The sequence below is a fragment of the Notamacropus eugenii genome, chromosome 6, assembly GCF_028372415.1.
Source record: "Notamacropus eugenii isolate mMacEug1 chromosome 6, mMacEug1.pri_v2, whole genome shotgun sequence".
Taxonomy (NCBI): domain Eukaryota; kingdom Metazoa; phylum Chordata; class Mammalia; order Diprotodontia; family Macropodidae; genus Notamacropus; species Notamacropus eugenii.
In genome coordinates this window covers 322,788,186-322,812,318 of record NC_092877.1, presented here as the reverse complement: position 1 = coordinate 322,812,318, position 24,133 = coordinate 322,788,186, and the positions used below count along the sequence as shown (strand labels likewise).

The following is a 24,133-nucleotide window of genomic DNA, read 5'->3' as shown; positions in this document are numbered from 1 at the left end:
GTATGCACATTTTTGTAGCCCTTTGGTCATAGTTCCAAACCGCTCTCCAGAACGGTTGCTTGAGCTCACAGCTCCACCAGCAGTGAATTAGTGTTCCAACTCTCCCACATCCTCTCCAGCATTTATCATTTTCCTGTTCTGTCGTGTTTGCCAATCTAATAGGTGTGATGTGATACCTCAGAGTTGTTTTGATTTGCATCTCTCTAATCAAAAGTGATTTAGAGCATTTTTTCATGATTATAGATATCTTTAATTTCTTCCTCTGAAAATTGCCTATTCATATCCTTTGACCATTTATCAATTGGGGAATGACTTGTATTGTTGTATATTTGACTCAGTTCTCTATATATTCTAGAAATGAGGCCTTTATCCCCGAGATTAGCTGTAAACATTCTTTCCCAATTTACCACATCCCTCCGAATTTTGGTTGCATTGGGTTTGGTTGTGCAAAAACTTTTAAGTTTGATGTAATCAAAATTATCCATCTTGCATTTCATAATGCTTTCTCTCCTTTTTAGTCAAAAATTCTTCCCTTCTCCATAAATCTGATAAATACACTATTCCTTGCTCCTCCAGTTTGTCCATGGTATCAATCTCTATACCTAGATCATGTACCCATTTGGACTTTATTCTTGTGTACGATGTCCGGCATGGGTCTGTGCCTAGTTTCTGCCATACTGTTACCCAGTTTTCCCAGCAATTTTTGTCGAACAGTGAGTTCTTATACCAGAAGCTGGGGGAAGAAATATATTTCTAGAGCAACTTTGAAAGCAGCTACTCACTCAAGACAAGTATGAGTTTTTACTGGTTAGTAGAATAGAATGTTGACACAAATTGCCAGTGTACCTACATGGAAAGCTGGCTGAAAGTTTCTGTGAATTGGTGAATACTTTTTGGTGTTACTTACAAGGCTACTCCATAGTGAAGTGATATTGTAAGATTAGCAAACAGTTCAGGAAATGCTTATGTGTACATAACAGTCTAATGCACCAAGGGAGTGTCTTTAACTTCTTTTATTAGCCTCTAGATTCTTATTGTTTGCCCAGCAGTGCTTTTGATAAGTGCATTGTATTTAATAAGTAAAGTAACTCCTATTTCTAACTGAAAATATTGAAATTTAACTGTGCTTTTCTGTGCTAACAACTAGTATCTGTAGAGAGTTAGAAGTGTCCAGTCACCAAACTCAGAGTGGTTCTGGGAAGTCATTTGTTGTAAAAAGAACCCAGTCATTGACCATGGAGTTTACTTGAATCTCTTATCTTCTTATGTTAATTTGAAAGATTAAAAATTGAGAGCCCATGACTTTTGGTACCAGTATGTTAATCACAAAATATTTCATCAAAACTTTTCTCTAAGGACATTTTTTTCCCCTCTTCCTGGTGTTCTGATTGTTATTTCTAAAAATTTTTGTCCTATCATTTGGTCTCACCCATATATACTTTCTTAACTTTAGCACTAGATAACCCCTTGTTGCTTGCCCAAAAAAAAAAAAAGTAATACAGAAGAAAAATATTTAGAGTCAAGCATTATAAGGCAATTTGCAAATTAATATTCCAGGGTAGGAATGGTCTAATGTTTAAAGCACATTTGATTCTTAGATTTTGTGTAATATAAATGTGAAAGTATGTGTGTAGAAATGCAGAATCTCAGCTTTTATTTTATTTTTTTCGTAACACTTGAAGCATCACTGTAGGAAGTGTGGGCAGGCCGTGTGTGGCAAGTGCAGCACCAGGCGTTCCACGTACCCTGTCATGGGCTTCGAGTTCCAGGTCCGCATGTGTGACTCTTGCTATGATTCCATCAAAGATGAAGAGTAAGGAGCTTCATATCTTGCCTTTGTTTTCAAATGGAAATATGGGAAGCAAGATGCATTTCTTACCAAAAGGTCTTAAAAAATTTTTTTAACTCTGAAAAATTCAGTTGTGAACAACCACAAAAACAACTTCAAACTTGAAGAATAGGAAAGAGAACTATATTAAAAAACTAAACTTTGATGCTGCATAGAATTTTCTTTAGAAGAATTAAATTATGTGCACACATATGTTTACAAATATGTGTGTACATATATACTACACATATAAGACACGTGTGTATATATACACACACTATATATATATACATACAGACATATGAATGTATCCAAGTAGTATCATATAGCTCTATTTTTTAGCCCTTTTGCACCTCTTGTTATACAACTTTTAAAATGCTTTATTGATATATTCTTTGATTATCTCTGTTACTTATTTCTGAAGAGGTATGTGGTCGTTCTCATCTTTTGGCAGAAGCTCTTTTATTGGACAGTGTAGGTGCCATGGTGAATAAATTTTTGATCCGAGAGTCAGCAAGAATCCTGCCTCACACATTTACTAGCTTTGTGATTCTGGACAAATAATGTGACCTCTCTAAATATCACTTTCCTCATTTGTTAAAGGAGGGGGTTTGACTCAGTGACCTTTAGGTCACTTTTAAGATCAAAATCTGTGATCCTTTGAGCCTCATGACCCAGCACCCATCTCTGTCTCCCCCTAGTGGTTTCCATTCTACAGTGAAGGGATCTACAATAGCTATGTGTTGATTGTAGCTAATCTAAGTCACTTCATTTTTTTCTTTTATTATATTTGTGTTGATTTTGTAATAATGAAACTTTTGTAGAGTAAACTTTCTTGTACAGAAGCAAAGCCAGTCCATTATATGTATACACACAAGCTGAATGACACAGTTCTGGGCTGGAAAGCAGTCTAACTGTGGAGTTCTACTCAGTTTTGTTTTTTGATTTAGAAAAACAAGATAGCCATCTTCTGGATTACTTGACCTTTTTATCAGCCTGCTCTCTAAAATAATAAAATTATAATATTAGTAGTTTCAGATTTTTTTCTGCTCATTATTTAGAATTTATTCAACAAATATTTACCACATACCTACCATGTGAAAATCATAATACCAGAAACTTGGAGAAAGATAAGTAAGACAACTTCTGCACTTTAGAACCTTAGGTTCATATAAAGGAGTTCAGGACATCTAGCAAAGAGGGGCATCCTGGTTCTGTGAAGTCCTTTTGTTGGGATTCTCCAGCTTTGGTGTAGCCCTTCTGCGGGACTGTTTGTATAGCTGCCTATCTACCCATTACAGACACTGCTGTCAGGCCTTTCATTTTAGGGGAAGTGGGTAGGATGCTGAAGAAATAGTGCCAACCCTTTGAAGTTAATAAGGCTCCTCTGGGCAAAAGGGAATAGGATGAAGGCCACCGCCCTTTCTTCTCTCCACACCGCAAATAATTCTTTCTCAGGGGGTTCACCTGACATCCCTAGTTGGCTTGAATCTCTTCTGTGCTCAAATCTCTGATTCCACCTAGCTTGATAGTTTTATACAGACCTCAAAGGGCATGATCAAGGCCAATCTAAATAGATTTCCTTTTGTGTCTAAGGAAGTGTCCAGCCCTTGTTCACCTCTCATAAACAATCAAGATATATTTTCACCTGACAAGCCTATCAAGGCATAGCATCTTGGAGTGGGATGATATAATTAATTAGTTGTTCCCCTCTTACTCTGATACTCATATAGCATTTTAAAGAATAGATAGGACTTAATATACATTATCTCCTGTGATATAGCAGTTCTTTTTTAGTTCTTTTTTACTGATGAGGGAGTTGAGTCTGAGCGAGGTTAAGTGATTTGTCCAGAATCAAAAAGCTAAGAAGTATCAAAGGCTGTATTTGGATTCAGATTTTCCTTAATCTGGGTTCTTTATTCTGTTACAAAAGCCTTGCTTTTTGTCTTGCCTTTCAGTTGTGACCTTTCATCATGAAACAATTTTTAGAGCCATCCAAAAGTATAAGTAACACTAAATTCTAATGACTGTTTGCCAAATGAATTTTAAATCTAATGTTTTCTCTTTACTAGTCGCACTTCTCTGGCAACCTTTCATGAAGGAAAACATAACATTTCTCACATGTCTATGGATGTTGCTAGGGGACTAATGGTGACCTGTGGGACTGATCGTGTTGTAAAGGTAACTTTTAAAAATTGTTTCAGGTACTGTCTAGATTTAGAGTTGGCTTTCTGCTTTATCCTTCTATTACCATTTCATTGACTTGACAAAATTAAAATTAAAAGCAGTTTGTCTTCTATCTTTTGGCAGTATGATTTTGAATGTGGCATCTATTTTCTGTAAACTATACAATGTTCACTTAAAAAGTTGAGGCACAAAACAGTTATAAGTTTTAGTTTCCTTCATTGTTGGTGTTTTGCTATGATGTTTCTTCACTGCTGGCGCATTTCTCTGGACTTTCTTATTATTGGCATATTCCTTCCTCTTCTGTCTAGCTGAGGGGTTTTTGTATGTTCATCTTCAAGGTTGGTGCCAAAGCAGCCCTATCTCTTCGACTTATTCCCTAACTGTACAGGATAGCCTTGTCTACATATACCCCAGCTCCTGCATGTTCCTGGGTAGTAAACTTTGTTTTGTGCCTATCTCCATTATTATTTTTCCTCATACTTTCCTCCTTCTTCTTGATATAATTTTCTTTCTTGGGCTTCTGGTCTTCCTCTGGATGTTTCATGCATCTGTAATAGGCATGTTTATGTACTAAATTTAAAGCATAACCAGATATTTTTAAATTAAATCCCTGGACTTGTGGCAGGTAAAGTAATTGTATTTGGCGTGATTCTTGATTTATAATAGCATTGATTTGGAGGGAATGAAATGAAGGTAGGAAGAAAATATAGTAGAGCCTCATTCTAGCATTATTAGAATGACTTTGAGTCCCTGCCTGCAAAGGACTCTATTTATCTGCTATCTGAGGATCTGACTGACTAGGTTAGGATGGACTCATAACCAGAAAGTTGGCCAGTAGACAATTTTTTTTTCTATTCATAGCTATTCATCAAGACCATATATTAAGGTGTTATAACCTTTTTAGGGGGGAAGGAGTTCCTATATTGATGAAGTAACAGAAGTTCTTAACCTTTTTTCCTGTCAGGGATCCCTGTGTCAGTCTATGGCCCCCTTCTCAGAATGTTTTTAAATGCATTAAATAAAATACTAGGATTATAAGGGAAGCTGATTACATAGAAATATAGTTATCAAAACATTTTTTTAAAAAGCTCAAGTTCATGAATATAGGTAAGAACCCATCACCTAGGGATGTGATCTGAGCAACAGTTAAGATTGAATCTGAGGTATAGAAAGACTTTATACTGTATTTTGAGACAGTCCATAGTCAGTTGTAAATCAACCATGATGCTTAATCATGGTTTGAAAATCTTAAGTCTGCTCTATTACTATGCCTTCCATCTCTTCCTTTTGAAATGAGTTTTGGTTCCTGTTTTCCTTTGTGCCTCAAAAAAAATGCCCAGTCTAGGCTTAAGGAGATTTGGGACTATTGTGAGGGAAGAAGCAACTGGAAGAATCTAGTTTTTCTCTTTAATATGAATACTTTTCTTTTTTAGCAAGTGTGTGTTTTTCCAGAGTTATCCTTTACTATCCTCTAAGATGACCAATTTTGCCTTCTCCCACATTCCCTTTTCTCTTACAGATATGGGACATGACACCTGTAGTTGGTTGTAGTCTTGCAACTGGATTCTCCTCCCGCTGACCCTAGGACCTGGGCAGTCTATGCACCTTATGTACAGCAACAAGCACCAAATGAAGTCCTTCTTATGAATAGCTCCACAATTTCTGGTTGCTTGAATATCCAGTAACCACTTAAAAAACTAAGTTAAAAAAAAAGTTCTTATTCTGTAGGATGCTCCTGGAACCACCTTGATGCAGACATGCCTTCAGTGTCTTGGTAGGATGGCTACAAAGGATTTCTGTAATGTAACCTGGAAAAGTGGACTTCACTTCAACTTAGTTTGCCTGTGAACAGTGTGTTCAAATGTTCTAGAAAAGGAATCAGATGAGAAGGTTAGTAGAAAACATTGTGTGGAGACATAAAGGACTTGCAGTCGATGGTTCCTCTAGGATTCTAAATCTCCTCACAAACCAGTCTAGCCAGATTCCCAAAGCACTTTTCTGACTAACAGATTGTTGGAGCAAGAAGGAAGACTCGGAATAGCTGGTCTGTCTTTCTTGGGGGCAGTGATTGAATTCTGAAGAGCCAGAGTTCCCTCTGCTGCCAGGACTGGAGTATGTTCTATAGCATAGTGACTGACAAGCGTCCTCAAGGCGTTGCTTCTTCCCAGGCCTGGTGATAGTCTGCACGTAGTTTCAGTCACCTTCAGTCATTTGTAGCTTTCTTCTTCTTCTTCTTTTTTTGGCTCGGATACTTGGGTGACTCTTTGTAGATGTTTTGTAAGTCAGTCATAGACTCTCTTCATCCCTGAGGGCAGTCCACAGCTGGCCATTTACCACTCAGCAGTTAGTTTGCAGACATTTCTATGGTGCTGTTAAATGGGAAACACACTAAGCTGCCTCGCTTTTCTCTTTGCAGTGAAAGAATGATGATGGTACCAGCATGACTGTATGGAAAACAATCCAACAGTCTGGTCCATTTGATCCTGAAAACCTCTTTCTAATTCTAAAATGAGAATTTGAGAGATTGGGGTAGTAATTCAGTATGTAATTCAGAAGAAGGAGCTAGTGTTTGAGCTTTGCGGCTTTTTTAGTGTTAGTATTTCTTGGCACTCCTTAAGAGTAGTTGATGACTCAAGCCAATAGTTCTAAAATCAGACTTTGCACAGTAAGCAGTAACTTGCTGATATGAGACTTAACATTTTCTTTTAGTTTTTAACCAAGTTTGGTGTAGAGGCCAGGTCTTGTTAAAAGTTTTTAGCTAGTCATTTGCTGGACAATGTCAGCATTCCATCCATTTTAATAGTAAAATATTTATGATTTATTGCCTATTGGGCTGCAGAAATGGGCACACTTTTTAGTATACTCGGTTAGACTTTTTGAAGGTAGAATTTTAAAACAGATGGTAATGGTGTCTTTTCCTGTGCACTGATGTATTAAGATTAAAAGGCTCTGCTAGTTCGTGGTTAATTTTGTGGGATTAAGATGAGTCACAGACTCTGTTGTATAGTAATAGTTAAGGAGAATATCAAATTTAGGAAGTTTAAATTAGAATAAATGTTTTAACATCCAGCTGACATGAACTGATGGGGATTGGGGGGAGAGCTGTCAAATGTATCATGTTTTGAATAACACCAGTCAGTTTTTGGTATTAAATACTGTTTTTTGGGTCACTGTACTTGGAAAAGGTTTTGCTTTTGAAAATGTATTGAACTTTCTGCCAAAGGCCCCACATGTTACTTATAGAAAATGTGGTAATTTAAAAAATATATATATATGCATTGAATCTTAAGCACCATATAGTAACTTCCTTTTGAACAAATGTTTTTGGCCTGTGTTCAGCCCATATGAAGATGCTATCCTGGGGATCTGATTGGTTCTTACAAGGAAGATAGCTTATGATTGACTCTTTGCCTTGTTGAAAAGTGCTGAACTCTCTTTTGTTTTTTCCTAAACTTTGTCAAAATGTCATGTTTCTTCCCTGTGATGGACAGGACACATTATCAGGGCTTTAGGCTGGACTATTTCCATTTTTGAGACACTTAATGAGAAATCCAGTGTTCCAGAGAGTGACATGGTGTTGCTATAGCGACTCTTAAGGTATTAAGTTAATGTAAATCAGGGGAGAAATGGATGTTAATCAAAAGTGGGAGTGCAATATCTAGGGAGAGCAAAGGAAAAGGGTTCTTGTTTTTTTTTTTACTTGAGTTTTTATTTTTAAAACCCCACATATTACAGAATGTCTTATCACCATCACAAATTCAGTGGCAAAAGTGTCAGTAATACCATTTAGAGAAACAAATAAAATTTATTTCCTGAAGTTTACTAGTTGGAAAGAGTACTGATAAGGTTATGTCATAGATATTTCATTACTCTTTCTTTGTGGAGAGGAGAGGATTATTTCAGACTGTTCATAAATAGCAGTTCATTGATCCCTTTATTCCTACATGCTCACACTCATAAGCATTATTAGGAATTTCAAGCTTGTAATACTGGGGAAGGAGTTCCCTGTGTTTAGTGCTAGTAGAAAGTATTGTGATGAAGAAATACCAATTGCTTATTTAATACAATTCTTTAATTTCCCTGTGTCAGTCTCAGTAGTGGGGCCAATTCCCTTAGCCCCTCAGCATCATGTGGATACAGATAATTCATAACTTGAAGAATCTTTCTAAGAGTGTGTCCTAGTTCCTGTTTTGCTGCCTAGGGCAATTAAAAATTATTATAGCACTTTTCCAGTTCTTATTCTTTTCCTGAAGAATCCAAGTGAGCTGTTTCTTAAATTTGCAGTTGTTTAAACTTGCCTCAATTGTGGTTAAAAATATATATACAAACATACATACGTACATAAATACATACATACATATATACATATACACATACACACACATACACTTAGTAGTAAAAACCTAAGCAGTTATTTTCTAAAACCAATTTGCATTTAAATAACATCTGTTTAAGTTATTGATTCTGTTACCTCCAGAAATTGAACAAACTTGTTGTTCTTGGTGAAATTCCAATTACTCATTATGAACTTGAGGTTTAACAGTGAGTAATGTGTAGTATATGTTTTCAAGTGTCTATTGCTTTGTTGTTAAATGCAAGCAGATTATTGAATGCCTACTGTATTTTCTGCAGTTTACTATACAATACCAATTTAATTGTGTAAGAAATTTGTATTTAGGATACAATTTTAAGTGTTTTTTTTTTCTTGTAGGGTCTTTTTCGAATGGGGGAGTTTAGGGTACTACTAAGTAGTGTATTTTAGTCTCTTACTAGCTATGTTTCTGCAAGATGCTGTGTCCTGCATAACTCGGAGAGACTAGATAAACTTTTCCCCTTGTTCCTCTCTAATTGTGGGTTTTGTTTTTGTGGGGATTTTTTGGAATACATGTACAATAAAAAATGTTTCTTGCTTGTTATTATGTTGTCTTGATGTTTTTATCTGGATACATTTGAACAAAGTTTAGATACTGAATTATAATGCTCACCAGCTGTGTATGTAATTGATAGCTCTGGAGAAATCCAAAACTATCTGGGTGCTTTTCATACAGTAGCATTAAGTCCAAACAGTATTGACTTCTTTATCACCCTGTCCTGCTTCTTCACTCTAATCAAGAAATTCTGCTCTAAGAGAGAAATGGTGTTTGAATTCCACTGAACAACAAATTTGTTTTTATGAAATTAAAACAGAGGTGCCAACTATTATGATAGCTTCTGTGAGACAAGTAGTATGCCAAAAGTTAATTAATCAGAGCTGGAATATTTCTGCTGAAAGAAGTAGTAGCCATCAGTTTATTTCTTACAAGTCTATAGAGACATGATTGTTAATCCTGGGGTCTTTTCAGTTATATTGCATGTCATGAAGTTCTCAAAACTAAATTATTTATTTCAAATAAAACTCAAGGAAGGGATGCTGTAAAAATCTAGGTAATGATAGGGTGTCCTATTTCAAAGACCTTGAGAATTATTGCTCAAGAAAATGGATTTACATCTGTGCCATTATGAAAAACTTGTCAGTTAAACCTGTTTGCCTAAAAATGGGAAATGCTAACTTTTCTCAAAACTTTTTTTTTTGTTTTATCAGGACTATAGGTCCCTGTATGAAAGTCTGTTCAATTGGAAGGTCCATGAGGGTTGTAGTCATTTCTTAATTATCTTTGCATTACTCCAGCATTTAGCCCAGTGCTTTGCACATCTTAGGTGTTTCTTAAGTGGCTGATGGATGGATGATCAGGTTGGTCAGTTCACTGAATGATGTCTTAAATGTATTACGGTTTTAGAAGTCAAAGCATTCTTTCCCGTGGTGGCATAGTGAATTGTGTTCTGGGCTTGAAGTCAAGAACTTCATTCAGATCTGGCTTCAGGTGCCTCAGCTGTGTGCCATCTCATGCCTGGACTACTTGCAGTAGCCTGCTGTTTAGCCTGCCTGCTCCAGGGCTCTACTTATCCCAGCTCATTCTCTATTTTATTGTCAAAGTGATTTTCCTACAGTGGAGTTCTGACCATTTTATTTCCTACTCAGCAAACTCCTATCACTTCCAGGGTAAAATGTAAAATCCTCTGGGTTAAAGCCTTTATAACCTGTCCCCTTCTACCTTTCCAGTCATCTTCCATCTCATACATTTTAGTCATCATTCTAGTGACACTGGTCTCGCTATTCCTCAAGCAAGACACTTCATCTTCTGACTGAGCATTTTCATTGGCTGTCTCCCATTTACAGAATATTCTCTTTCCCCATCTCTCCTGGCTTCCCTCAAGTTCAGTTAAAATCCTACTTCCTACAAGAGGCATTTAGTAATCTTTCTGAATTCTAGTGCCTGCCTTTTGTTGATTATTTCAATTTTATCCTGTTTGTAGCTTGGATATACATAGTTGTTTGCATGTTGTGTTTCCTCCATTAGATTGTGAATTCCTTCACAATAGGGACTTTTAACTTTCTTTGTATCCTCCATGCTTCACTCTGAGCCTAGCACATTATTAAGCATAGTAGGCACATAATAAATGTTTGTTGACTGACCCTGGGCATGTTACACCCTCTCTGAACCTCAGTTTCATCATCTGGCTCTTCCTACTCCAGAGCCATGGTCCTATAATGTTAAATGTAATCTTAAATTTTGACAACAGAATTCTTTTCACCAGATATTTTGATGAATTCTGTGAAAGAATTAAGTGAATTTGAAATACTTAGAGTAATTAGATACTTCTACTTAGTCTTAGGAAAAGTAATGCAAAATCTTATGTTTTGTTCAAGGTAATCCAACTCAAAATAGAATCAGAGGATTCAGAACTAGAAGGACCACAGAGATTATGTAGTCCCATTCCTTCATTTTACAATTGAGAAAACTAAGGCTCATAGAGGTTCAGTAACTTGCCCAGGGCCAAAAGTAGCAGTGATTCAAACTCACGTTTGGGGGCCCTAAAGCAAATGAAACTTAGAAAATAGTTTCTCACTACTTACCAGATCTGTACCCAGACTTGATATTTAGGGTTTAAGAAACCTGAAATAACAGAATAGCCATTAAAAGGCTTAGTTATGTCAATGGAGAGTGACTAGGAATCCTAGAATGGAAACCTGAAATTCTCTTCTAGAGTTCCAGAAACTCAGGTTGACCTAAAGTTGAGCTTAAGTTCACCATCTTTCCCAGTGACACCCATGCCTGAAAAGTTGGCTGATTTCTATAGCCTGTGTGCTGATACTCGGTCTTTTTGGGGGCTGGGTAGGGTTCAAAAGAAATAAATTAGGGACTATTTTCTGAAATTAGTGACATCTGTTGGAAACACTATTTGACTGGGAACTTGGATTCTAGTTTTGTTACTACCCATACAGTTGCCTTGATACAGCACTTTAAGGTTTACAACTTTCATACTGTTATTTATAACATAAATATATTATGTCATATAAATTGTATCTATATAGATATAATTATATATATATGTGTGTGTGTATATATATGCACGTATATAATGCTTTACATATATTGATATTTGAACCTCAACAATCCATTGATGTAGGTATTCTAGTATGATCTCTATTTTACAGATAGAGACTGGGGCTGGTAGATTAAGTGACTTGCCAGTTGTCACAGAGCTAATAAATAATAATTAAACTATGTTACATCTAACTTCAAGTATATAGCATTTTCCACTGTGCCACATTAGTCATGTAACTTCAGACAAGTTAATTTTTGGGTTTCAGTTTCCCCATTGACACATGTGGAAGCTGATCTGGACTATATTATATAACCTAGGAGGGCAAAAGAATTGGGGAAATCATATGCCTTTCTGGTTCCTGCTTTACCCTTTTTTGGCAATGCAATTAGAACTTAAAGTTAAATTGAATACTGTAATAGATGAATTTTTTTTCTTCATGGGTTAAACTGACTAGAAATTTGCTGCCAAGTGTGATCTAAGAACAAATCTGTGTATTGACAGATTCTGAAATAGAGACCAAGGAAACCAAGGACTTGATTCCTCAGGTATAACCTCCAAAGTCAGCCATGAGTTGTTTTTCAGTGTTTGTTTTTAATCCTTGATTCAGAATGACACAGGGTGGTATAGCTTTGGGCAAGTGGCTTAACAGCCTAAACTTCTGTTTCTTTATCAGTAAAATGGAGTTAATACTTGTACTACTTGTCTCACGGACACTGCCTGGGAGAAGCCAAACCAGTGAGTTCTGCCCTTCCTGGGACCATTTGTCCCTTCCTTATCTTCACCCTGCCCTTTCATTCTCATCATCATCTTTGCCATTACTTCCCCACTGCCTTTTTGTGTACTCTCCAATCTCCTCCCTTCCTTTGAAAACTAATCAAATCATCTTTGCCATTGTTTTTGGGAAAAGACTGCCCTGTTGTTTCACTCACCATGTATTGTTTAGTGTAATATTGACAGGTCCGCACAGCTTTTTTTCCATTAGACTGGACCAACTGTCATATTTTTACATAATTATAACTTTGAATAGTGTGAACTTATATTGATCCACTTCACTGGATCAAGACCTGGCTATAAGCTCCTTAAGGGGAGGGACTACTTAATTGGTTTCAACTCCTTTTTTGGTCTTGTGTCTCTTGTTTGTCACACTTCTCTCCATAATTTCTGTATTCCATATTCTCTCCATAATATATTGCAGCCTACTTATGCCCACCTGCATCTCTCCATTATCTTTCGTGAATCTTGCAATTTGAATTGTTTGAAGATTATGTTTTTTTTGCAGCTCTGCAGAGTCACCTGAAGAATAACGATGTCAAAAGGATAAACTTTAGGGATCTCGGAGGTCATTATGAGCTCTGAAATTTTTCAAAGGCATTTCAGCATGTCTACTCACCTCTGCCCTAATTCTCACCCTAGCTTATTGTCTGTTCAGAGGTTCTGTCCAAGATAGACTAAAGAGACAACACTCTTCGTTGTACATACAGGCTTGTACTATCTACAACAAACATCCTTTTAAAAAAGTATTGGTAACACCTACATTTCCCAATATACCTCTCTTCTCTCCCTCTTCAAGAGATCCATCCAAGTTTCTTTTAAAAGGGGAAAACAATTATGTAAAAATTCACCAATTTGGAATCAGAGTAACCTGGCTCTGCCACCTTAGCTTAACAACCTCATGTAACCTCCCTGTTACCCATTTTCCTTATTTACAAAATAAGAGTGAGACTATATGACCTCTAAGATCCCTTCCAACTCTGAATCAGGGATGCTATGATCTCTCTTCTTTGGGTTCAGGTTTGTTCATTATTTCAAACCATTCAGTTTTGACTTGTCTTTGTTTTCATTCACATGGCTGTAGTCATTGTGTACTTTGTGTCCTGGTCCCGGGCACTCTCTGTCAGTTCCTGTAAGTTCTCTTCATCACTTTCATCATTTCTGCCATTTCAGGAACATTCCATTCTCTTCATGTCAATGACTAAAATGAGCCTCTATATAAAATTTTGGTTTCTATTGGGCCTTACAATAGATATTCCTAATTTGATTTTTCATGCATGAATAATTAGACTGAACTCTTCTAAATGACTATGGATCACACTTAGGAGGCTTTGCAGTGTTGCAGCCCTTGATGTAGTCAGGACAGTGTCACCTGCAAACAGGAATGTCTAAAGGACCTTACCTAAAGGGAACCCCCAATTGGACATCCTCCAGTCCAGTAGTAAGCACCTTTAGCTAAGTTACATCCATTTCTATTTTATGCATCACAGGATATCAGTAATTAAAGGTCCACTGAACAATAATCTCTGTTTGATGAATCTTGTATAATTCTGACATCTGCACAGGGGAAGCTTTGTTGGAGAAGAGTAATGTTTTGTTCTACAGAGTCACATGCTTTAAAAAAATTCAACAAACAGTAAGTACAGTGGAATCGAATTCTCTGCATTTCTATCAGTTGTGTGATCATATAATATCTTTTGTGAAAGCTTGATTGACCCTTCTTCTAGCTTCATCAGGGATGCCCTGTGTGTATGTTGGATCAATGTCAGAAAATTTTCATAGAGGCTGGAAAGTAGGCATATCATGTCTTCTCATTTTAGTCTAAATTTGATTATTGCTGTAAGTCAGTATTCTGATTGGACCCAGATAGATAACTTGGAAATTACTCTTACATTGGTAGCCAGTTGTTTGTTAAAATTTGTAATCAATGTGTGTGTGTATTTGGATGATATACATACCATGTCCTCACTTTCTCCTGTCCTCAGATATATGACTGCACGTTACTTAACTTTCCTGTTCTCTGAGAAGGAGCCACCATAACCACTCAACATAAGTCCTCCTGCTGCTATTTAAACCCATTTTCCTTTCCCTCAATGAATAATGACATCTTCTCACCCCTTGTTGTCCTTCCAGAGGCTGGCAGGTGGGATTCAAGATTAGGGGATTGTGTGTGTATATGTGCACATGTACACACACAAAGTGTATATATGCACACATGTAATGTGTGGATACACCGATATGCATATATGTAGGTGCATATACATATTCATAAACATGTGCACATCCTCACACACCTATATACAACTCATATATACCCGTAGACATGAGATACTTGTATCTATTTGTTGTAGTTACTTCAGTTGCATCCAGTGTCTAGAGCACCAATGCAGGAGTCAGGAGGACCTGAGTTCAAATCTCACCTCAGACACTTGATACTCACTAGCTGTGTGACCTTGGGCAAGTCACTTAACCCCAATTGCCTCATCCTGGGTCATCTCCAGTCATCCTGATGAATATCTGGTCACTGGATTCAGATGGCTCTGGAGGAGAAGTGAGGCTGGTGACCTGCACAGCCCTCTCCAACTCAAAACAAAGTCAAGTGCAAGTCATGTCATCATTTCTCTGATGGCATGGTCTTCTTTGGCAATGAAGAACGAACACCCACTCTTGTGACCCCATTTGGGGTTTTGCCATTTCCTTCTCTAGCTCATTTTACAGTTGAGGAAACTGAGGCAAACAGTTAAGTGACTTGCCCAGAATTGCACAGCTAGTGAGTATCTGAGGCTATCTTTGAACTCAAGTCTTCCTGACTCCAGGCCTGGCAATCTATTCTCTATCCATATATGTACATACACATATATGTATACACACCTGTATGTGGGAATACACACATAGCATTGGACCTAGAATCAGGAAGACCCAAATTCAACACTACCTTGGGCACTTATTATCTGTTTGACCCCAGATAAGTAATTTCATCTGCCTGTCCTCAGTTCCTTTATCTGTAATCTGCGAGTAATGATAGCACTTACTTCATAGGGTTGTCCATTGAAAGAATATATGTAATGCTCTTTGCAAACTTTAAAGCTGTATATGAGTAGTATGAAGCTATATATAATTGGCATTATGATATACCTGAAAATAGTCAAATTACCCCAATAATCTCTCAGTTTCTTTCTCTGAATCTGTCTTTCTCTCTTTCTCTCTCTCTGTCTCTCTCCCTCCCAAAACTCCAAATTGCTAAATCTCTACTTTTCTCACAGGTACTATTTCTAGTAGAGACCAAGAGGTGGACCAAAAGTCTTGTCATCTGAGGACTGGCTTGGTTATGTTTGTGAAAGCCCATCACCACAGGGTTGGCCACCAAGTGATGGATTTTTTTTTCAGTCACAATGCAGTAGGAAGGCATTCTGGTTCAGAGAGCTGAACATCCACCCATGGATCCCACCCATGGAGAATAGAAGTAAGTTTATCTTCTGTCCATTTGATCCTTTGACTATGTTTTCCACATGCTCACACTATGGAACCTCCAAGTCAAACTCTAAAACACTACATCAAAAAGGAGGTACCTTGCACATTAACAACCAAATAAAAGAAATAGTTTCTTCTTTTGAGGAACTTAGATATTGTTTGTTATACCTTTTTAGGCCATATTCTTTCTGATCTAACTGAATCAATTGAAAATTCTCATAAAATATAAACAGCCTGGCTTTGACTGTAACTCCTGTTGCTTCATAGAGTTTCAGTTTTTTCTCATTGCAGGTAAAGGCTTCTGCCAGTCTGTCTATTAGGAGATATACACAGAAATGTTTCCTTAGCCCTTAAGTCCCAACAATTTTGAAAGTGTTGGGCTTGAGATTGCTACAGGCCATTTGGATAGAGATGTCAGTTAGATAGTTGGTGGTATGAGACTTGAAACCCCTGTGCTTCATTCAGTGTAGAGATCGGAGAGGCATCAGCATTTAGATGATGGTTAAACCCATGGGAATAGATAAGATCACTATGAAAGTGTGTAGAAAGTGAAGAGATCCCCCTCCTAGAGGAGGAGCCAGCAAAGGATTCAGAGAAGGAGCAATATGACAGAAAGGAGGAAAGGTCTCAGGAGCTATGGGAAGAGCATATCCATGAGGTCAGGGTGGTCTACAGGATCCAAATCATTTAAGAAGATAAAGACTGGGGAAAGGCAGTTAAGAGATCACTAGTTATTGTGGCCAGAGAGGCTTTCCGCCTAGGGTAGGGATGAGGGGCAGAGTAGGATCAGAAGCCAGACTGCAGGAAGTCAAAAACTGAATGAAACTAGATAGAGACCAGGGCTGAAGGTCAGTCAAGGAAAACTAAGAGTATTGCTATGTAGCCGGATGCCCAATGTAGAATAAGAACATGAATTATAATGCACCTAGGTAGCTAGGTTCCATCACTTTGTGCTAGAATCTTCATCAGTTTGTGAGGAAAATAGTTGGCTGAACATAGGGGTAACAGGATTGGGGTTCAGCGAGGTGTGAATGTAAATAGGACAAGGGAACAAGAGATTCCAGATTAGAGAATAGTATGTACTTGAACTGGTCAGCTCTAGGAACAAAACGGAATAAAGGGAAAGCCAGAACAAGAGTGATGGACTGAGAGAACAGAGGGGTGAGGCGGGACTGGAGGTCACAGTGAGGATGAAAAATGGATTGAGTTGGAGTGAGGCACTAGGAGAGATGGAAGAAAAGGAAGTTCTAATCTGAGAGAGGAACAGAAGAGGTCAAAATCATGGAAGCAGCAGTTGCGGGTAATAGGATCTAAGATGTGATTCTCTCTGTCACCATCCAGAAGCAGAAGGGGCTGCCTAGTGGCTTCCCCCTTTATAAAGATACTCAAAGGAAGGCTTCCACATGGCTGATAGGCCATATTGTTGGAATGCCAAACCTGTTTGCCTAAAAGACTTTAACAGAGAACTCCTACAAGGCAGGTGCTTCAGAAGAGGTGATACAAGGACACTCAAGGTCTCTCTGAAAAACTTTGGTATCAATTGGGAGACATGGGAGTCATTGGCACAGGATAGTCCATCATGGCATGGCCGCATCCAAGAAGACGTGATCTATGAGCAAAGCACGATTGCAGTAGCTCAAAAGAAACATGAGATACACAAATTAAGAGTTCTCGAAACTCTTTCCTCTGATATTTTTAACTGCTGTCTGTTTCTCTGTAGTCACCAGTTGTAAATACCCTTAGGGAACCTCAAAGGGTTTGTTTGCCTGCTTTAGGACTGAAGTAAAGAGTAGAAGCTGTGAAATGATATTCACTCCCTGGCGGGGAGGAAGCTGGGTAAAATAATGAGTAACAGCAGCCAGAAGACAATGGGTTGGTAAGCCAATACCTGGCTTCTACACAAAGGAAGAAAGTTATCTGACCTGCACAGGGAAGTGTGTCTGATAATTTATCCACAAGAGGTAACCCCATATCCCAACAGAACCTTTTAAACTTTGAAAATGCATTTAATTTTAGGTATTTCCTAAGAAAAAAGTAAATCTCATATTCTTCACCTATCAAATTTCACCAAAATGTAGTCTTCCACATATGTCTTTAAATAACAGAATTTCAGATTTGGAAGGACTCTCCAAGCGCCATTACATCTGAATGAGAATCTCCACTAAAACATTCCTACTTAGTGCCATCCAGTCTTTCCAAGAAGGCCTCCAGTGAAAGAGCATCCACTACCCATTAGGGTAGCCCAGGACATTTTGAATAGCTCTAACTTTATACAACCCACACAGCCCATAAAGTAATTTTGTGGAATTGGGGAGCACTAGCAACTGTGTGTAGGGGCAATCAGAAGAGGCCTCATGTAGGATATGGCACTTGAGTTGAGCTTTGAAGGGAGCTAGGGGCTCTTAGAAGGGAAAGTGGGGAAGTCTTGCAAAGGCAGAGAGGAAGGAGACGGAAGGTTACACATGAAGAAGAACAAAGAAGGGAATTTGACTGAAGTGAAGAGTGACCGAGGGGAGGTGATATGAAATTAGACTAGAAAGATAGGATGGAGCCAAATTGCATAGGACTTTAAATGTCAGAGAAGGTTGTATTTTATCCCAGGGGCAATTGAAACAATAATTCAGCAATTTTCCCCCATTATAATATAATGTGAATTCCCTGAGATTGTCTAAAAGTTATCTTAACTACTAATGGGACTGACTCAGGAAATATGAACCAGTGTCCAAAATGAAGTAATGGTTTTAGGCCCCTATGAGCCTAGAACTGGAGGAGGCTTCAGAGGTCATTCAGCGTAACCCCATTATACATAAGGAAACTAAAGCACGGGGAATTGAAACAACTCAAATGGGGTTCTGTAGGAAGCATAATGCAGAGTTGTGACCTAAACCAAGGTCCATTCTTCTCATTTCACCATGTGATACACTTTGGTTTGGGTGTGCATTTTTCTATCTGAGCGAGGCTCACAGGATTTTATCATTACCTAGACATTTGATAGGCACACTTTTTCAGGGTCCCCTCACCATGGATATGCTTGCCTTTCAAGGTCTGGTCTGGTCTCTGTGTACTAGATCTACTGAGCAAAGTAGGGTTTTATGTATCTTGTGGGCATTCTCCTTTCCTTAGGATTCCTTGAAACTAAACCTACCATACCAACCTGTAGAACATAGGGAATTCTTTTATAATGATACCATGGCCCAGAATTGTAAAAGAAAGTGACTGCAAGCATGCAGTTTGCTGAACTAATTGTGGTGAGACCCAAATGTTTTTTTTTTTTCCTGTGCCTCCTGGTTTTCATTCCAGGAGAAAAAAAAAAGATTCTGGACAGAAGTTAGTATTCAAAATGAACACAAGAGGGCTATGATACCTTTTGTGGGAGCTTTGTCTGAAAAGGTGTGTGTGTGTGTGTGTGTGTGTGTGTGTGTGTGTGTGTGTGTGTGTGTGTGTGTGTGTGTGTGTGTGTGTGTGTGTCTGTGTGTCTGTGTGTGTGTCTGTGTGTCTGTGTTGCTAATAACATTCCTCTACTCAAATTTGTTGGAAATCTATAGAATCATTTCAAATATTTACTTTTGCCTGAAAAAGCCCATAAATCACCAAGGAATTGTGAAGGTGATACTGAGGCCTTAAGTTTGTCTGGTATTTTAGGCTTTTGGTGATCTTAAATACCACCTATTTGAGTGACTATAACATGACAAAATGGTATCTCATGCAAGAGCTACACTTTGAATAAGACTGTCCAGTATCTCTTATGGAAATTGGAGCCACAAAGTTCCTGCAGATCAGCAGCTACCGAGATAGGTTGCAGCAATTAAAAGAGGATACAAGGAGATGATTGATCTGGAGAATGAAAACAAGGGTCCTGTTATGAATGATTTAGTCATGGGATCTAATGAGATTTTGATGCTATTTGAACTGTTGTTCATTGCAAAGCAGACCCTCTTTCATAAATTCATGACAAAAAGCATGATGGATGTGACACTTCAGAATGAGATAAATTGCAGGGATTTTCTTCTTTCTTGTATTGCTGGGTCACAGCTCATTTATTAGAGAAAGAGAGTAACACCTTCCTCTACCCTGATTTGTTTTTGAATCTGTGACTTTCCAGGTGAATAGATTCAGGTATTTATTTGTTAGCTCTTTGGGAACTATGTGTGTTGGAAAATAACTAGGCTCAAATTAGGCAGTACTCAACCATCAGAGGCAAAGAATTCAGGGCTTTATTCACAGAGGTCTCATACTAGATTTCTGGATGTCTGCAAAGATTTACTTCCTCTGTCCAACTTAGCCCTGTATTTTGTTCCAGCAGACAGTTGATCTTATTTCTTATAGTATTCACTCAGAGTCAGCTGCATTTCTGGCTTTTTTCCCAAATATTTTATTATTTTAGTTGTTATTGTTGACTTTTTTATTTTTAAGTAATTTCTTACAATAGCTTCTTCCATTTTAACAATCAAGCCAAATAACACAGTGGCCATGTCTGCAAAATAAATACCCATTCTACACCTATAATTGACCGCCTTTCTCTCTGCCAAGTCATGTTTTACCATTAGTCTTCTGAAGTCATGAGGGAACATTGTAGTGATCAGATTTCTGAAGTCTTTTAATATTGTTTTCCTTTCCGTTATTGTGGTTAGCATGTAAGTTGTTACCCTAGTTCTACTTGCTTCACATTGCATTCATTCATAAAAGTCTCCCTAAGTGTCTGAATTTTTCATGTACAATATCGTACAGCATAACAAATACCCATTATATTCATGTACCACAATTGTTGAACTCCCAAGATGACAGGTATCCAATTTTCTTCCTGTTCTTTGCTACCACAAAAAGTTGTTATAAATTTTTATGTATATATTAGACCTTTGTCACCATCTTTGAACTCTTAGGGTTTATGCTTTGTATAGATATCTTAGGATAAAAAGAGTATGTACAGATAGTACTGACTTTATTATAATTCCAAATTGTTTTCCAGAATGGTTGGACCAATTCATAGCTCCACTGGCAACGTATCCGTTTGCTTCAGGTAGCTGGTGGCACAGTAGATAGAATCTGAGGCCTGCAGGCAGAATGTCCTGAATTCAAATCTGGCCTCAGACACACTACTGTATGAGCCAAGGCAAGCCACTTCACCTGTTCACCTCAGTTTCCTCAGCTGTAAAATGGGGATAACAGCACCTACCTTACAGGGTGGTCGTACATTAGGTAACATGTGTAAAAGCATTTACACACTGCACGGCATATAGTAGGTACTATATAGATGCTTATTTCCCTTCCCACGATCCTTCCACCACCCCCTACCATTGAACCTTCCCTGGTAACAAAGAACCCACTGACGCAATGATCCCATCTGATAGAGCATGCCACACGTTCCACTTCCATAGTCCTCCACCTTTCTACTGAGGAAAAGGTCAGTTTTCTGGGGCCAAGGCTATTTAATATAATTTATCAAAGTTTGGTTGCTCTTTAGCGTTGTTTATATTATCACAGTCATTCTGTCTTTTGTTCTCTTGGTTCTGCTTTCTTCATTCTGCATCCCTTCATGAAACTCGTCTCATGGTTCTCCAAAGTCCTTACACATGTATCCATTGTTTCTTATGATGTAATATTCCATTATGTTTGTATATTTCAATTTAATCAGCAGTTCCCCAATAAACAAGTGCCAATTGTGTTTCCTTTTTTTTTTTTCTTTTTTGGCGAGGGGGGATTATGATAAGGGGATTACCATAAATGTAGGGTGTCTTATAAAATGGCACAAAGACTTTTGGGAACCCCTGTCATTATTTTAAATATAGGATGTTCCTTCATTTACCTCCTTGAAGCTCCTTAGGTCCCCTGGGTCAAAAGGGTATGCACAGGTTAGTGACTAATTCACATCAGCTGCATTTCTGATAGTCATGTTTGGAGTCTTCCCTCTCCGACATTCATCTGGTTATTAATTGTCCTCAGGGAGCTAACGTGGAACCTTAGACCATCCAGGGCTCTGTAGCGTCTTAATGAAATGAACCCCTTAGAGCTCGTGTGGCACTGACTTTCAATGTCGTCAATTTGGAAAAAGTGTATAAAACATTGAAACAGACACGAGAATGCAAAGAATGGAGCAAAGCTTAGGGAGGTAAAGTTTGGAGGAAAGACCTGATGGGAAGTATGACCAAGGAGTGAGATGCAGCATGCACAGATCAATAGAAAGTGGTTTAGAAAAGTGGATCAAGGGAAGGGTGGAAAATTCCATTGCTCTATAAATCCTTGACAACTATGCAATCAGTAATCTTCTTAAAGTATAAAGATGGCAGATAATTTCTTTTAAAGATAAGATTAATTGCCAAGAATGCATACCTAACAATATTCTTTTTCAAATGTTGCCTCATAATGGAAAAAAATAACAAGAACATAACTAGATATTTATAATACCAACATATTTGCACTTAGACTTTAAAAATGAAGGAAAAATCCATCTCTTTAAGCAGAGTCAGGGGCTAAGGTATGGAGAAAGATTAACTTGTTGAGTCTCGTGAACACCAGACTTAATAGGAGGACTGTGAATCAGTGGATATATGAGGGCAACGGTGGGCAGCTGAGAAGCACAGTGGATGGAGCACCAGGGCTGGAGTCAGGAACACTCATCTTCCTGAGATCAGATCTGGCCTCAGACACCTGCTGGTGTGTGTGATCCTGCTTGCCTCAGCTCCTCGTCTGTAAAATGACTTGGAGATGGAAATGGCAAATCACTCCAGTCTATCTGCCAAGAAACCCCCCCCCCCCAAAAAAAAGGGGTCACAGAGAGTCATGAAAGATTGAAAAATGACCAATAATGAAGTTAAAGTATTAAAGTACTTTGAGATGATCTAATTATAGGTATCGCTCTAGCATCTAGTTCATTATTATTGCTCAGTTCTTATCCCCCAAAATATACTTACTTGAGTTTCACATGAAAGGAGAGTGTGATTTCACTACCACTGAATTTAAACTATGTAGCCACAAAACTTGCTAACGATAGGCTATTGTACCACCCCACACGGCATACTAGCTTGCTGTGTATTTTCGCCATGTTTTTAATAGGGCATATTTGAACATAATTAGAAAAGGGGCGTGCCCTGGTATTTAAGAGAGAGCCTTAGCACAGTAGCTGCCACATAGTGGGTGCTTAATAAATGTTTATTGATTATTGATTAATTGATTTTCTTTAGAGTGACTCTTGCTTAAAACTCACATATAGAATTAGCTCCATAAGACTCATATGTGACACTCATGGCAGGTCTACATAGACACAACTACTTATGTAATTAATTTTCCTCTTTCCCATTCTCCCTTCCAACTTTTTTCTTCAAAACAAATGTAGGCCTTGTACTAGGCAGGGCAGTCTTAGCAGTATGAAGGGGTTGTTGAGGGACACTTAAATTTTTTTTTTAGCACAAATATTTTGATGAATTTCTCATTTCGCTGATTTGGGTACTCTCATCAGTCATGACAATACAAACTCATCCATTTCTTCTCATGCTGTGGGACTCTTTGTTCTCCCCTCAGCCATTCTATAGGCTGTCTTCCTCTAGATCTCTTGACATTATTACCTGTGGAGCAGGTGAACTGTCTGTCTGTTACCTCTCTTTCTTGTTTACATAACTGGCCCACCTCCTTTTCCTTGGTACCTGATTCTTTTGTCCTTACAGTTTAGTTGTTGGTAATGGGTTGCTTACTGTGTGAATCTCCAGTTCTTTTTGAGTGACTCACAAATTTGATTCCTTAGAGACTGCAGTATTATGTAGTTCAAAGCCCTATAATATTGCTTGAAGAATATTTAATTGATCAGTCAGCCAATCAGCGAGTATTGAAAGGATGGGACTTGGCTTCAGGGAGAAACTTAGTCACCAAAAGCTCTATGCTGTTTCCATAATGCAATCCAGCTTAATTGATGCTTCCTATTCAGTTCTGGGACCCATTCTTTGTCCATCTGCAGGCTCTAACCACAATATATGTATTGGAATATCATAGGGTACTTTCCCCTCCATAGAATCAACCCTTCAGTGTCCTCAGAATTTAGTCACTGAGTACACTGAGTCTGATCTAGGGGATCCCATTTTTTATTTCATTAGTACTATTTCTACTTCTTCATATAACACATTGAATATATGATATTAGAGACCAAATCTGGAAGTTCCACTTTCATTGCTGGAAAAGATAGTTTGTTATAGAAATCTTGACATTTCTTTTCATTTTTTTCTTGTATTCTTCTTAGTTTCATTCTTAAATTTCTTGGGACCATATATTTAGAGCTGGAAGGGGCCTTTAGAGGATACATAGTCCAATCTAATTTTACAGATGAATAAACTGAGGCCCAAGAAAGTGGATTGATATGACAGTGATCACATGATTTGGTTTGGTTAGATGGCACATAGAGCTTGCTGTAGGCTTGTTTTCCTAAACCACTTGTCATCATTTTATGAGGCAATACTACTTGCA

General features: G+C 38.0%; 1 protein-coding gene across 4 annotated transcripts in view; it reads left to right on the top strand.

The window, feature by feature from the left end:
• WDFY1 (WD repeat and FYVE domain containing 1) overlaps nt 1-24,133 on the top strand; it is a 176,827-nt gene that overhangs the window by 53,909 nt on the left and 98,785 nt on the right. For 3 of the 4 annotated variants that reach the window (XR_011968981.1, XR_011968982.1, XM_072617957.1), the window contains exons 10-11: nt 1,683-1,813; nt 3,901-4,009. Coding sequence is in view for 2 of the 4 variants with exons in the window: in XM_072617957.1 (XP_072474058.1) it covers nt 1,683-1,813; nt 3,901-4,009 (240 nt within the window). In the remaining 2 variants the exon portion in view is untranslated. Of the gene's footprint in view, nt 1-1,682; nt 1,814-3,900; nt 4,010-5,534; nt 8,932-24,133 lie in introns of those variants that run through there. The other variant, XM_072617958.1, reaches the window with a different exon arrangement.